Here is a 13,392-nt window from a genome sequence, read left to right as displayed (position 1 = left end):
TAGAAACAGAAGATACTAAGAAGAGTTGGTAAGAATACACAGAACTATACAAAAAAGATCTTCATGACCCAGATAACCATGATGGTGTTATCACTCACCTAGAGCCAGACATCCTGGAGCAAAGTCAAGGGGACCTTAGGAAGCATCACTACAAGCAAAGTTAGTGGAGGTGATGAAATTCCAGGTAAGCTATTTCAAATCCTAAAAGATGATGCTGTGAAAGTGCTGCACTCAATATGCCAGCAAATTTGGAAAATTCAGCTGTGGCCACAGGACTGAAAAAGGTCAGTTTTCATTCCAATCCCAAAGAAAGGCAATGCCAAACAATGTTCAAACTACTGCACAATTGCACTCATCTCACACACTAGTAAAGTAATGCTCAAAAGTCTCCAAGCCAGGCTTCAACAGTATGTGAATCATGAACTTCCAGATGGTCAAGCTGGATTTAGAAAGGGCAGAGGAACCAGAGATCAAATTGCCAATATCTGTTGGATCATCAAAAAAAGAAGAGAGCTCCAGAAAAACATCTACTTTGTTTTATTGACTATGCCAAACCCTTTGACTGTGTGGATCACAATAAACTGTGGAAAATTCTGAAAGAGACAGGAATACCAGAACACCTGACCTGCCTCCTGAGAAATCTGTATGCAGGTCAGGAAGCAACAGTTAGAACTGGACATGGAACTACAGACTGGTTCCAAATCGGGAAAGGAGTATGTCAAGGCTATATATTGTCACCCTGCTTATTTAACTTATGTGCAGAGTATATCATGCAAAATGCCAACCTGGATGAAGCACCAGCTAGAATCAAGATTGCTGGGAGAAATATCAATAACTTCAGATATGCAGATGATACCACCTATATGGCAGAAATCAGAAAAACTGAAGAACCTCTTGATGAAAATGAAAGAGTGGAGTAAAAAATATGGCTTAAAACTCACCATTTAGGAAAAGTAAGATCATGGCATCTGGTCTCATCACTTCATAGTAAGTAGATGGGGAAACAATGGAAAACGTTACAGACTTAATTTTCTTGGGCTCCAAAATCCCTGCAGATGGTGACTGAAATGGAAAGATGCTTGCTCCTTGGAAGAAAAGCTATGACCAACCTAGACAGCATATTAAAAAGCAGAGACATTTCTTTGCCAACAAAGGTCCATCTAGTGGAAGCTATGGTTTTTCCAGTAGTCATGTATGGATGTGAGAGCTGAACAATAAAGAAAGCTGAGTGCTGAAGAATTGATGCTTTTGAATTGTGTTGGAGAAGACTCCCGAGAGTCTCTTGGACTGCAAGGAGATCAAATCAGTCAATCCTAAAGGAAATCAACCCTGAATATTTATCGGAAGGACTGATGCTGAAGCTGAAACTTTAATACTTTGGCCACCTGATGCAAAGAACTTACTCATTTGAAAAGACCCTGATGCTGGGAAAGATTGAAGGCAGGAAGAGAAGGGGATGACAGAGGATGAGATGGTTGGATGGCATCACCGACTCAATGGACATGAGTTTGAGTAAGCTCTGGGAGTTGGTGATGGATAGGGAAGCCTTGTGTGCTGCAGCCCATGGGATTGCAAAGAGTCGGAGATGCCTGAGTGACTGAACCAAACTAAACTGAGCATCCACTAGCAATATATATTTAAAAATTTAAATATTAAACACATTTATCAATGTCAATATATTAGAAGATTCATAAAAATTACATTTTAAGAAGAGAATAAAAAAATAAAACAACACAAATACAAGCTTTTTTTTTTTAATATTTACTTTCTGTATCCTAATGGATTATCTTGCATGCTCTTGAGGGTACACCTACATTTTTTTTAGATTATTGTTATTGTAGACAATGAATTCTAAACATATATGTGTGTGTTAGGAGAAATACTTAGATTTCACTTCATTCATGTAGCAATCACACAAAACTCAATTAAAAGCCAAGTCTTTGAAACTTAGCAACATTTTATTTCAATTCCCAACTAGTTATTAATATAATTTGTGCTGTCACAATAAGTACATCATATCACTTTATGAAAGCATTTAATTTCCATCCATGAAGAGGTCACTTTCCTTCCTACAATAAACTCTTTAGTTGAGCTTCAGTTTAATTTTTAAATAATTTATATAAACTCTTTTACAAAAAAATTGCCACTTCAAATTTATGGTAATATTGAAATTATTCAAATTTTTAAGATGTTCACTCAATGAATAGTATTTACCAGGAAAAATAATAAGCAAATATTAATTTATCCTTTCTTTCAAAGATCTAAAACATGTAATTAGGCACATACATCATGTTTTAAAAACTCCTAAACCTAACACACACAAAAATTCCCACATTCTTTGGAAAATTAGTTAATAACCAGCAATGGAATATGGAAAATTCTGAAAGAGATGGGAATACCAGACCACCTGACCTGCCTCTTGAGAAACCTATATGCAGATCAGGAAGCAACAGTTAGAACTGAACATGGAACAACAGACTGGTTCCAAATAGGAAAGGGAGGACGTCAAGGCTGTATATTGTCACCCTGCTTATTTAACTTATATGCAGAGTACATCATGAGAAACGCTGGGCTGGAAGAAGCACAAGCTGAAATCAAGATTGTCGGGAGAAGTCTCAATAACCTCAGACTTTCTCCCTTACGGCAGAAAGTGAAGAAGAACTAAAAAGGCTCTTGATGAAAGTGAAAGAGCAGAATGAAAAAGTTGGCTTAAAAGTCAACATTCAGAAAACTAAGATCATGGCATCTGGTCTCATCACAGTGGAAACAGTGTCAGGCTTTATTTTTGGGGGCTCCAAAATCACTTCAGATGGTGATTGCAGCCATGAAATCAAAAGACACTTACTCCTTGGAAGGAAAGTTATGACCAACCTAGTCAGCATATTCAAAAGCAGAGACACTACTTTGCCAACAAAGGTCCATCTAGTCAAGGCCATGGTTTTTCCAGTGGTCACGTATGGATGTGAGAGTTGGACTGTGAAGAAAGCTGAGCATCGAAGAATTGATGCTTTTGAACTGTGGTGTTGGAGAAGACTCTTGAGCGTCCCTTGAACTGCAAGGAGATCCAACCAATTCATTCTGCAGGCGATCAGCCCTGGGTGTTCTTTGGAAGGAATGATGCTAAAGCTGAAGCTCCAGTACTTTGGCCACCTCATGCGAAGAGTTGACTCATTGGAAAAGACTCTGATGCTGGGAGGGATTGGGGGCAGGAGGAAAAGGGAATGACAGAGGTTGAGATGGCTGATGGCATCACCGACTCAATGGATGTGAGTCTGAGTGAACTCTGGGAGTTGGTGATGGACAGGTAGGCCTGGCTTGCTGCAATTCATGGGGTCGCAAAGTCTCAGACATGACTGAGCAACTGAACTGAACTGAACTGAACTAAATGAAATAATAATTGAAAGTTTTTGTCTTGACTATTGCAGTACTGAACTTCAGGAAGCAAGTTTACAGTATACTTTCTGGGAATGGTTTCTCCTGAAATTTTGCAAGTTTGTGGCCTTGGTCCTTGACTGTTAAGCTAGGACAAGTTATTGGGGAAATGAAAATATGGTTTTTATAAGAGGTAAAAACATCTCTCTGTTATACTAGGGATCTTTGAAAAACCAACTGAACATATTTGATGCTTTAAAAAACTTTCCGAAGTTTAAGAACAAAGACCATCAAAAATTGAGTTACTATGCCATTTGGGGGGAATATTTCATCACCAATAGGGGGCTCAGTTTCAATTTATTTATTTATATTACCCTTCTATTCGAGAAGAATCGTGGTGGTCAGAACAGTTTTGAAATGGAATATTTGTGGTCAGAAAATTTTTGAAATGAGAAGTTCAAAATAATAGAAGATTTTGAAGTCAGTTAATAAAATGAGGAAGTAACAATATTTAGAAAAAATTTAATTTGTATTATAGGATGGTGACATAAGAACCATCATTCACGATAAGAAGAATTTTAATTTCAATGGCATGTTATAATCTGCAGTGCCTTCTTCCCTTAGTTCATCTCAATTTCATCCAGGGAAGTTTGCTGTAGGAGATACTGCTCACTGTTCACTGAAAAGTAGTTTATTGTTATATTTTGTCAAGATAGGCATTAAAGAGCTAAACCTCACACGGAAGAGTACTGATGACAAATTGGAAACACTGTCCTCTCCATTGGAGGTCAGTATTGTTTAGGCAGACCTGGCATAACAGCCCGTCACTTCCTTTGGCAAGTGAGAAATTTCATGTTCCACATGAGTAAAATGGAAGGAATTATGACCTTTGTCTCACAAAAGCAGTTGTGAGACCCAAAAGAATTATTGATATATGCATACCATACTGTGTCTGAGATGCAGTGCATACAATTAGCAATAACTCTTCAACAAACCTATATCACCATGGAGTGCAGCGGCCATACTCCTTGATTTAACATTCAGTCCCATTAGGCAGTAACTCCTCTGTTCACCCCGGTCAGTTAAGAATTGTTAAACTAGGCCAGGGGTTTCTCTGGTGTCTCAGATGGTAAAGAATCTGCCTACAATACAGGAGACTTGGGTTCAATTCCTGGGTTGGAAAGATCTCCTGGAAAAGGGAATGGCTACTCACTCAAGTATTCCTGCCTGGAGAATTCCATGGACAGAGGAGCCTGGAGGGCTATAGTCCAAGGAATCGCAAAGAGTCAGACATGATTGAGCAACTAACACAACCCCCCCCCCCCCCCCCCACACACACACCCAGCCAGGTTTCGTGTGTGATCTAGCAATGTAGAAGCTGAAGAGAATAAACACTTCCAAGCTCTCATCTGATTCTGATACAGCATTTGCATCTGATGCAGTTTGTACCCACACATGTGTAGCTTGGCTGAGAACTACTTTATGCCAAAGAGAGGTGGGATTCCAAGCAGGAGTCAATCATAAGCCCTGGGTCAAGTGGAGTAGAGGTCAGGAGAAAGATTTCCAGGAGGTGGGTGTACCCTGTGAATGGTAAGGCAGCTTCTCTAGGCAATAAGACGAATTCCAGATGCAATGCTCTGACAGGTTGGAGCTGCCTGTTCTGGTCAGGGCTGACTGATGAACTTCTGGTCAGCAGAGCTGATAGTGAGATGGCCAATTCAGGAGATGATAGGAAGAAAGGAAAAAGGACGAGAACACAGGAGGCCAGGAGACCCAAAGAGAAACAATGAAATTTGAAGTTTTGCTTAGGACCAGTATTAGTTAATTTTGTGCATAATATGTTATTGTACTATAGCAGCAAATAATCATAGATTTTTTTATGAAGTTAAGAGAAAATAATTGCTAATGAAAGATCTGACAAAAGGGAAAGTTTTTGGTTTTTCTTTTTAATCTTTTGTCAAAGTCTTGAGGTCCTTTAGGAATAACAATAGGAGAAGAAGAAAGAGGATAGTCAGAGCAACTTTAAATCAAAGGAACTTTTTCTTTTGGGAAGAGTTTTAAGCATCCAAATTTTTCTGAAGACTAAGTGTAAATTGGTCTTCACATGTTTAGTTATATTCATTGGCACACTGAACATTCTTTCACTTATTCATTCCTTTATTTTGTCTTAAGTCATTAGTGATTAGCCATGGTCACAAGTGGAAGTATTTAATTTCTATTTAACATTTCTAATCATACACAAAATAAACAACACAGTGAGCTCATTTCTTCCTTCTCGCAATATACCACAATTTATTTCTCTATGATCCTTCCACCACCACTAAGTGCTTCCTGTCCAAACCACCTTAGCTTATTGTTCTCCTAACTACACCTTACAACATCTACCCAAACTACTCTGTTTCTTTTCATTTTTTGGCTAGTCCGGTAAATGTCCCATGCTAAAAAGCAGTGAAGCACTCTTTTTCCCTACACAAAATTAAAAGATAGCTTGTATCTTCATACTCTTTGGATATCACTGAAGAGATTGTATCCTTCACGTCTCAGTCTTCTTTCTCCCTTTATTTTGACTCTTTGCCTCTCTGTACGCTATCCCATCCTAGTCCCTTTTGATCTGCGTAAGATCCAGGCTTGGTACCCTCTTGGTAAGGCATTATAAGGCAATGAGGTCCCACATTCAGATTCTAATGCACAGCTCATAATCTATATTTACTCTATGCTCCGCAGGGAGGGTGGTGATGATTGTGGTAATAATGGCACATTCAAATATCTACATTCTTCTTTTCTTATTCATCAGTTAAAAGATATGACTTTGAATTTTCAGGGAACATTTTCTTCTTCAAGACTAGGGTTTTTTTCTTCTTTAACTCTTGTTTCAGTAATGAGTTGCAGTTAATATATAGGAATAACTGCTGCCAAGGTCTCTCCCTGCGGAATTGACAAATCTTCCTTGACTAAAGGCTGCTCTTCATTAATGATTCTGAATGTTCTTCTCTTGCACAGATTGTGAAAATTGGCTACCACCAGTTCTAGGCTAGTCATTTGTTTCCTAAATAAACCCATCAAAGATATCACCTCTCCCACATTTCTTAGGCATAGAGGTCATTCCCCTCTTTTAGTTTCTGCAGGTACGTGTCATCCATCAATTGAATCGCACCCTTGAGTTCCATGCTCAGGGCAGACGATTTCGATTTTGCTTAAGCGGTGGTCAAAGATATGTCCTTTGGTGGCTTTCAGAGGTGATGTGTTTTTTAACGACATGTCTGTAGAAATAGCATACATTCTCCAGGTCGCTAGCATCTTTTTTTTTTTTTTTTAAATTCCTGGCACTTAAACATTTCCCCCTCATGTTTCCCTCCTTTTAAGTTAATGAGAAAATAAAACAGACATTTTAATGGATTTCTTATGCAATTTTTATATGGCACGTTTAATATATCATGTGCATTTTGCTTTAGGTCTTGAAATTAAAATACACTGGATATAAAGTGAATTGGGGTGTAATTCTTTTATAATTCAGGGTTTATATGAGTCGGGTCCAACCTACATTAGGAGCACCTAAGGAAGCCTATTAAAAATGCAGATTTGTGGGTCTTCTCCAGACCCTCTGAAGCAAACGTTCTGTCAGAAGGTGTTAGGGGACTGCTGTGGTGGGGACCGTTGCTCAAAACCAACTGCCTTGGCCAGGCATGATGATAACCACTTGTCTGAGTTGTCTTACAACAGGAGGTCCCAATAAGCAACATAGTGCCGCTGCCAAAAACTAACTGGGAAAATTTGGGAGGGGACAAAAGAGGAAGGAGATGATCAACTTCCCAGAATCCTTTGTGCTGGACTCCATCTTGGGAGATGCTGAGAGGAAGAACCCTGAGTGAGACTGTGGGTCAAGTAAGACGACTGGCCAGAGACAACCTAGAAACTAACCCCATTACCAGAAGACTTGAGTCTGTGAGCTATTTTGGCAGAGCAGCTCTCCTGGTTTTCTTACCCTGCTACTCTCTGCCTGGACACCCCTTCACAATAAAGTCTCTTGCTTTGTGTTCATGTATCTCCTCAGACAATTCATTTCTGAGTGTTGGATAAGAGCTCACTCTTGGGTCCTGCAAGGGGTCCCCTTCCTGCAACAAATGTGCCAGTAATATATTTTCTAAGATTATTATATAATATGTAAATGATTATATTATATAAACAATACAAGAAATACTATATATATTAGCAATGATCCCCAAATGATTTTTACAAAAAGTTAAACTTCAGTAGCATGAATGATGTCAAATTTACCATTCAGTCCTAAGGTTAAATATTCACCACTCTTTCACTTTTTAGCTATTCAGGAAACAAGGTAGAGAGTTGAGACAGTTGATAAATAGCTTTGTAAGAAATATTGAGAAAGTCAAAGAAAATAATTTTTTGCTGTGTGGTGTTTAGTTTGAATTATCCACAGAAAGACCTCAGTTCAGAGCATTACCTTTCTTATGTATAAAAATGAGTTAAAGATCAGAGGTTGATGGACTGTCTCATTTACATAAGTCCTATTATACAGTTGGGTTTTATTTTTTCTAAACTCTTACAGTACTTATTACCAATGTATCACAGAGGATTTTACTTTCCAGGGTATGTACAGTTGTCCATCAGTATCCACGTGGCATTGGTTCCAGACCCCACAGATACCAAAATCTGCAGCTGCTCCAGTTCCTTATATTAAATGGTGGATACAATCCCTTCTCTGTACCCACAGGTTTGGAGTTTGATGAACTGGTTGAATCTGCAGATGCAGAACCCTCAGATATGGAGGGACATTATTAAATATCTACTACAGGGAAAATAGTCATAATGTGGCTGCTATAACTTGTAGTGGAACTTCTTCCTTCATTGATTTAAGTTGTTTGGCTGGCCTAATAATTAAATTAATCTAAGATGGATCAACAGGAGAAAACCAAGTTTACTTTTGTATGTATGGGAACCCCAAAGTAGTAAGAAGTAACTAAAGCAGCTTCTATACCTTTTAGACTGAGGAGCAATACATTTGTGAGGAACTGACAAAACAGAGGGGCTTGGGCTTGGAAGAGTTAATTAATGAAGAAGTAACAAGGTGTGTTTATAATGTTCTCTGCCCTGAATTCCCTACCTATGGTGATAAGCATGTCACTCTGCTGGTACAAGGTATTTTCATATGAGGGATTTATTTCCTGCTTTCAGGAGAACAAATGAGGGTCAGAATGTCCTTCTTGCCCCTGATATTTCTTAAGTAACTTTAAAGTAGTCAATACGCCAAAGTGGCATATTTCGCTCCCCTTCAGTATACAGCAACATGGAAACTATATCCCCTATGCAAAGAAAGTATAATAAAGAACTAATTATGGAGAAGGAAATGGCAACCCACTCCAGTATTCTTGCCTGGAGAATCTCATGGACAGAGGAACCTGGTGGGCTACAGTCCACAGGGTCGCAAAGAGTGGGACACGATTGAGCAACTTCATTTTCATTTATGTTTATATAGAAAGACATGGAACAAAAACTTTGCTTCTCATATTGCTATATACACATAGAGTCTGTCCTTTTTCTTTCAGTACAAATCTGTCTATTAAACATCATTAAGGTATAGTATGTAAGATCTATGAGATCACAGTGATCAGAGCAAAGTTGCTTGAAGAAGAGAACTAAGCCAATAAAATAATATTCTGGTTAAATTTTCAAAGATTAATTATATTAATAATTATATAGAAATTAATATAACAAGAATTTTATTACTATGATATTTTTGCTTAAGACTAAGAAAATGAAGAATAGCTTTAGCTCCACCATTAGATTAAAATTTAAAAGTGAAGTTTAAAGATCAATATTAATAGAAACAATTATTTGATTTGCTTTTTTGTCACTGTAGACTCAGACTTATTCATTTATCCACCCAATTAGTCAACATATATTAATTGAATGCATACTGTAGGCTAGATATAGGAGTGGTAGTGCTACAAAGTCAAGTGTATTATGAAGCCTACTTTCTGGCTAAGAGTCAGTGACCTGACAAAATTTAAGTAGAACAGAGCTAAATATTAATTATAATAAAAGTAACCGACGTGAAACTGATAGTGCTTTTAACAATAAGATCAAATAAAAGACAATAAGAGTAGAAAAGGTAAATCTTAACTTTGTATGCTTTATTCTAAACTGGGAAAATAGCTAAAAATACTGAATTGGAATATTATAACCTGATAATATTTAAAAGATTCCTTTTTAATGAATCTTATATTAACTAATATAAGATTAGTTATAAACATAAATTAGCAAATATTTAATTATATATACTTCTACTATCATTCATTCAATTAGTAGCTTATTCAGTAAATATTTATTAAGCTTCACTTATATTCCAGGACAGTACCCAAACCAAAAAAGTAAGGACCCTGCTCTCAAGGGGTTTACATTCCAGAGACCTAATACAGTCTGCTTCAACACTCCAAATATTTCAGTACATTCTCAAGGTAAACACTGCTATCAAAGACAGAACTAAATAAGGGCATGATAGGCCTCGGCCCTGGAATTCTTCAACTCTGGCTGTACTTTTGGGCAAAGGCCATTAAGTGTGCAATCTTACACAAGTTATTTAAACAGTGAACTTTGTTTCTGCCTGTGTATAAGTGGAATGGCAATAGAGGGGTTCTCCTGGAGATTAAATGAGATACTGTGTGCCGACTACTCAGCAATTATTAGTATTACTGCTTTGGCTTCGTGGTTTCAAAAAAATAGTGCCTGCTCATCAGAATCACCTGGGGATCTTTAAAATCATTCCAAAGCTCAGGCCAATTAAATCCAGTCTCTGAGGGTGGGACATAACCAGTCAGCTTTTTTTGAGCTCCCCAGGTGTTTCCGATGTGCAGACAAATTTGGTAACCGCTGCAGTTTGGCTCAAAGATATTTCATATTTGCCTGTCCACCTGTCTTTACCTGAGGAGCCAGGAAGCCTCAAGAGTGGAATGAAAGATAATCGAGATGTACATTCTCTGGCCCATCCCGTGACTCCCATCCAAATCTCTAAATCTCTCCGAGGGGAGAGGGATGGGAGGGAGCCCTGACCTCTGCGGCCTGAGCACAGCTGTTGGGTTTAAGGAGACCCGTAGGCATTGAGGGAGAGCTGACACCTGCGGGGGCTGCTGGGCCTGCCCGAGAAGGCGAGAGCCGGGAAACTCAGCCCTCCCGGGGGCGCTGGGCTCGGGACTGAGGCCGAAGACGCGCCGAGAGGGAAGACTGGCAGCTAGATCCTCCCCTGGGAGCGTGCGGCGGCCAGGCCCGCGCGGCTCGGGTGGGCGCTGTCCGTGTGCCCGCTCTGCTCCAGCCCGGCCTCTCCCGCCCGACCCCGGCCGAGGCCCCGAGCGGACCCCGGGCGAGCGGGGCGCGCCGCGCCGCCCGCCGCCATGGAGTCAGGGCCGTCTGGAGGCTCCAGGCCCGCGGAGCCGGGGCCTCGCTTGCGCGGCTTGCGCGGCGCGGACGCGGCGGCCTCGGCCTCCTCGCTGAGCCGCTTCGGGGCCGAAGCTGGCTGTCGCGCGCCGGCTGTGGCGGCCGTGTTGCCGGCGGGGGGTAGCGGGGAGAGGATGGGCGTCCCCACCCCGAAGCAGTTCTGCCCCATCCTGGAGAGGCCGCTCATCAGCTACACCCTGCAGGCCCTGGAGAGGTAAGGCGGCGCCGGGCTCGCCTCGCGGTCCCCGGCCCGCCGCTCCCCGCCTCCCGCCTCCCGCCCGGGGCGGCCCGCGCCGCACCTGCTCCTGGGGCTGCGCTGGCGCCCTCCCTGGGAGGATGCGGGGCCGGACTCCCCCCGCTCGGGCCCTCCAGCCCGGGGGCCATTCCTGTTAGCCCTTCACGGAAGGGGAGGCTGGAGAGGCCCCACGGAGCCCTTTACTGCCCCAGCCGCCGGCCTGTGGAGTCGCCCTCGGGAGTGCTTGGGTTAGAGCTGGGGACGTTTAGTTCTAACTCTGGGCCCTGTGTGCGTGATGGGGATTTTGGGGTGCAGCTGGAGGGATTGGAAGTGAGGGAGAAGTCCAAAGGTCCACATAAATGTTGCTGTGGTGGTTAAATTTCCAGAAGCCAACGTGGAATGAGTTAGGTGTATATTTTAAAAAGTATCAATTTTAAAGAAAAAAAATTTCGGGAAGGCCTTGTTGAATTAAAAATAAGACAAAAATTTTTTTTTACTTAATTCGATCAATCTTTGCAACCCAGTGGACTGTAGCCCACCAGGCTCCTCTGTCCACGGGATTCTCCAGGCAAGAATTACTGGAGTGGATTTTGGTATCCTTCTCTAGAGGACCTTCCCCACCCAGGGATTGAACCTGGGGCTCCTACATTGCAGGCAGGATTCTTTGCCAACTGAGCCAACAGGGAAGCCCATTTCGGTCACAGCAGTAATAAAATCCTAATAGCAATAATAACTAATCAAAACCTCCATTTTAAAACAGATCATTCTTGGTCCTATTACAGTACGTGAGGAATTTATGGAATATGATTATGTTGGGGAATGTCTCAGGAAATCCTTGGAAACCATATGGGTGCTTCCTAGCCGTTTGCCAAATGAAAGCCATTGTATTGGTTAAAGAATGGGGTTCCACAGACTGATAATAGTTTTCCTAGAGCCTGGTGCTAAAGGACCTAGGGCATTTCATCCCGAAGGGTAAATTATGGAAATTCTTGTCTTTTGGTCCTGAGGACCAATGTAAAGACAAACCGATGAGGACTTAGAAGGAGGCCACTCCTCCTCAAGTTTGGCCCTGAGATAGGATAGGGAAATGTTAAGAAGCATGACTAATTTAGTTTTCAGTGGAACAATGCCATGTAAACGTTTATTTCTACTTGTCGACTTATCTACCCAAAGCAAGTGAAACTGCATGGCCCCACGAGGGAAACATGAAAGCTAAAGCTGGTGGAGCAGGAAAGAGAACAATAAACTCTGGAAGAAAGGCGGTCTAGAACCCAGACATTTCAACAGGCCCAAGGAAGTGGAGGCACAGCTGTCAGGTAGAGGAGCTGTGAAGGAAACAAGCTGATGGAAGTCAGGGAACCTTGGAAAGGCCCAGGAATTAAAAGTACTGTTTAAAACAGGGCAGACAGATAGCAACTGTGTCCAGTTGTAGAGACAGCTGGTTGAAACCTTCAAAAGAACAACTAGACTGCCAGATACTTGTCAGAACACAGGAGGCATCACTGGTGGCCAAGTGAAGTACTCTACGGCCATAGAGAAATTAAGAGCAAGAGTCTCATTTTCCAATGAGATCCTTAGTGCCTAGGGCAGACTAAAGGAAGTACTTTACTTTTCAAACATGCTACACATTAAAGCACCTATCTTTGCAAAATTGAGAAGTTGGAGGAGACTTTGAGAGGTTTGCCTTGTGAACCGCCTGGGACTTCATATTGTTTTTCTGCTTCAGTTGAATTTGGAAAAATAGATATTTTTTTCTAGTCTAGCCACCTTTTACTTGTGTGCTATTGAAATTTCTTTAATGATCAGATTAAATGAGATTTAAAAGAATCCCTGAACTCACACAGATGTTAGACATATTGATGAAAGGCTTTAACTGGTGAGATGGAGGCTCCACGTCTATCCAAACTAGTTTAGTGTGGGTGTATATTACAATTAGCCTTTATATGTGTAGCAGTATATATGTGTTTAGTGTACTGAGATTATACAGCTTGTTCAGATCTCTGCATTACAGACATTATACTGAAAGGATCAAATGTAAAATAATTTGTAGGTTGTACTAAGAACAAAAGTCTTTCAGAAGTTGATTAAAAACATTTTTAGAAGTTTTAAAGTTTCATTCTGGCCTTTTAGGGGGAAATAAAATATAAATTGAATCACAGATTATAACTTAAAGAGAACTTTGATTTTTTCCCTTTTTGTTAATGAGGAGCTGAGGTCAAGGGTATCCTTTACATAACTATGACCTGAGTTTGTAAAAGGAATCATTGCTGTAAGAAATCATGTGATAGTGGTATTATTGGCAGGGGCATAAAGTTCTGACAACTAAGTTGTGAAAT

At 40.8% G+C, this 13,392-nt stretch overlaps 1 protein-coding gene across 3 annotated transcripts in view; it reads left to right on the top strand.

Moving 5' to 3' along the window:
- Positions 1-10,778: 10,778 nt before the first annotated feature.
- The window catches only part of CRPPA (CDP-L-ribitol pyrophosphorylase A), a 373,738-nt gene continuing 371,124 nt past the window's right edge, over positions 10,779-13,392 (top strand). For all 3 annotated transcript variants that reach the window (XM_068973240.1, XM_068973239.1, XM_068973238.1), the window contains exon 1: positions 10,779-11,035. In XM_068973240.1, the coding sequence (XP_068829341.1) occupies positions 10,779-11,035 (257 nt within the window). The remainder of the gene's footprint in view (positions 11,036-13,392) is intronic.

Source organism: Capricornis sumatraensis, chromosome 5 (genome assembly GCF_032405125.1).
Source record: "Capricornis sumatraensis isolate serow.1 chromosome 5, serow.2, whole genome shotgun sequence".
Taxonomy (NCBI): Eukaryota; Metazoa; Chordata; class Mammalia; order Artiodactyla; family Bovidae; genus Capricornis; species Capricornis sumatraensis.
The sequence above is the reverse complement of the archived record's forward strand: the minus strand, read 5'-3'. Positions and strand labels throughout refer to the sequence as shown.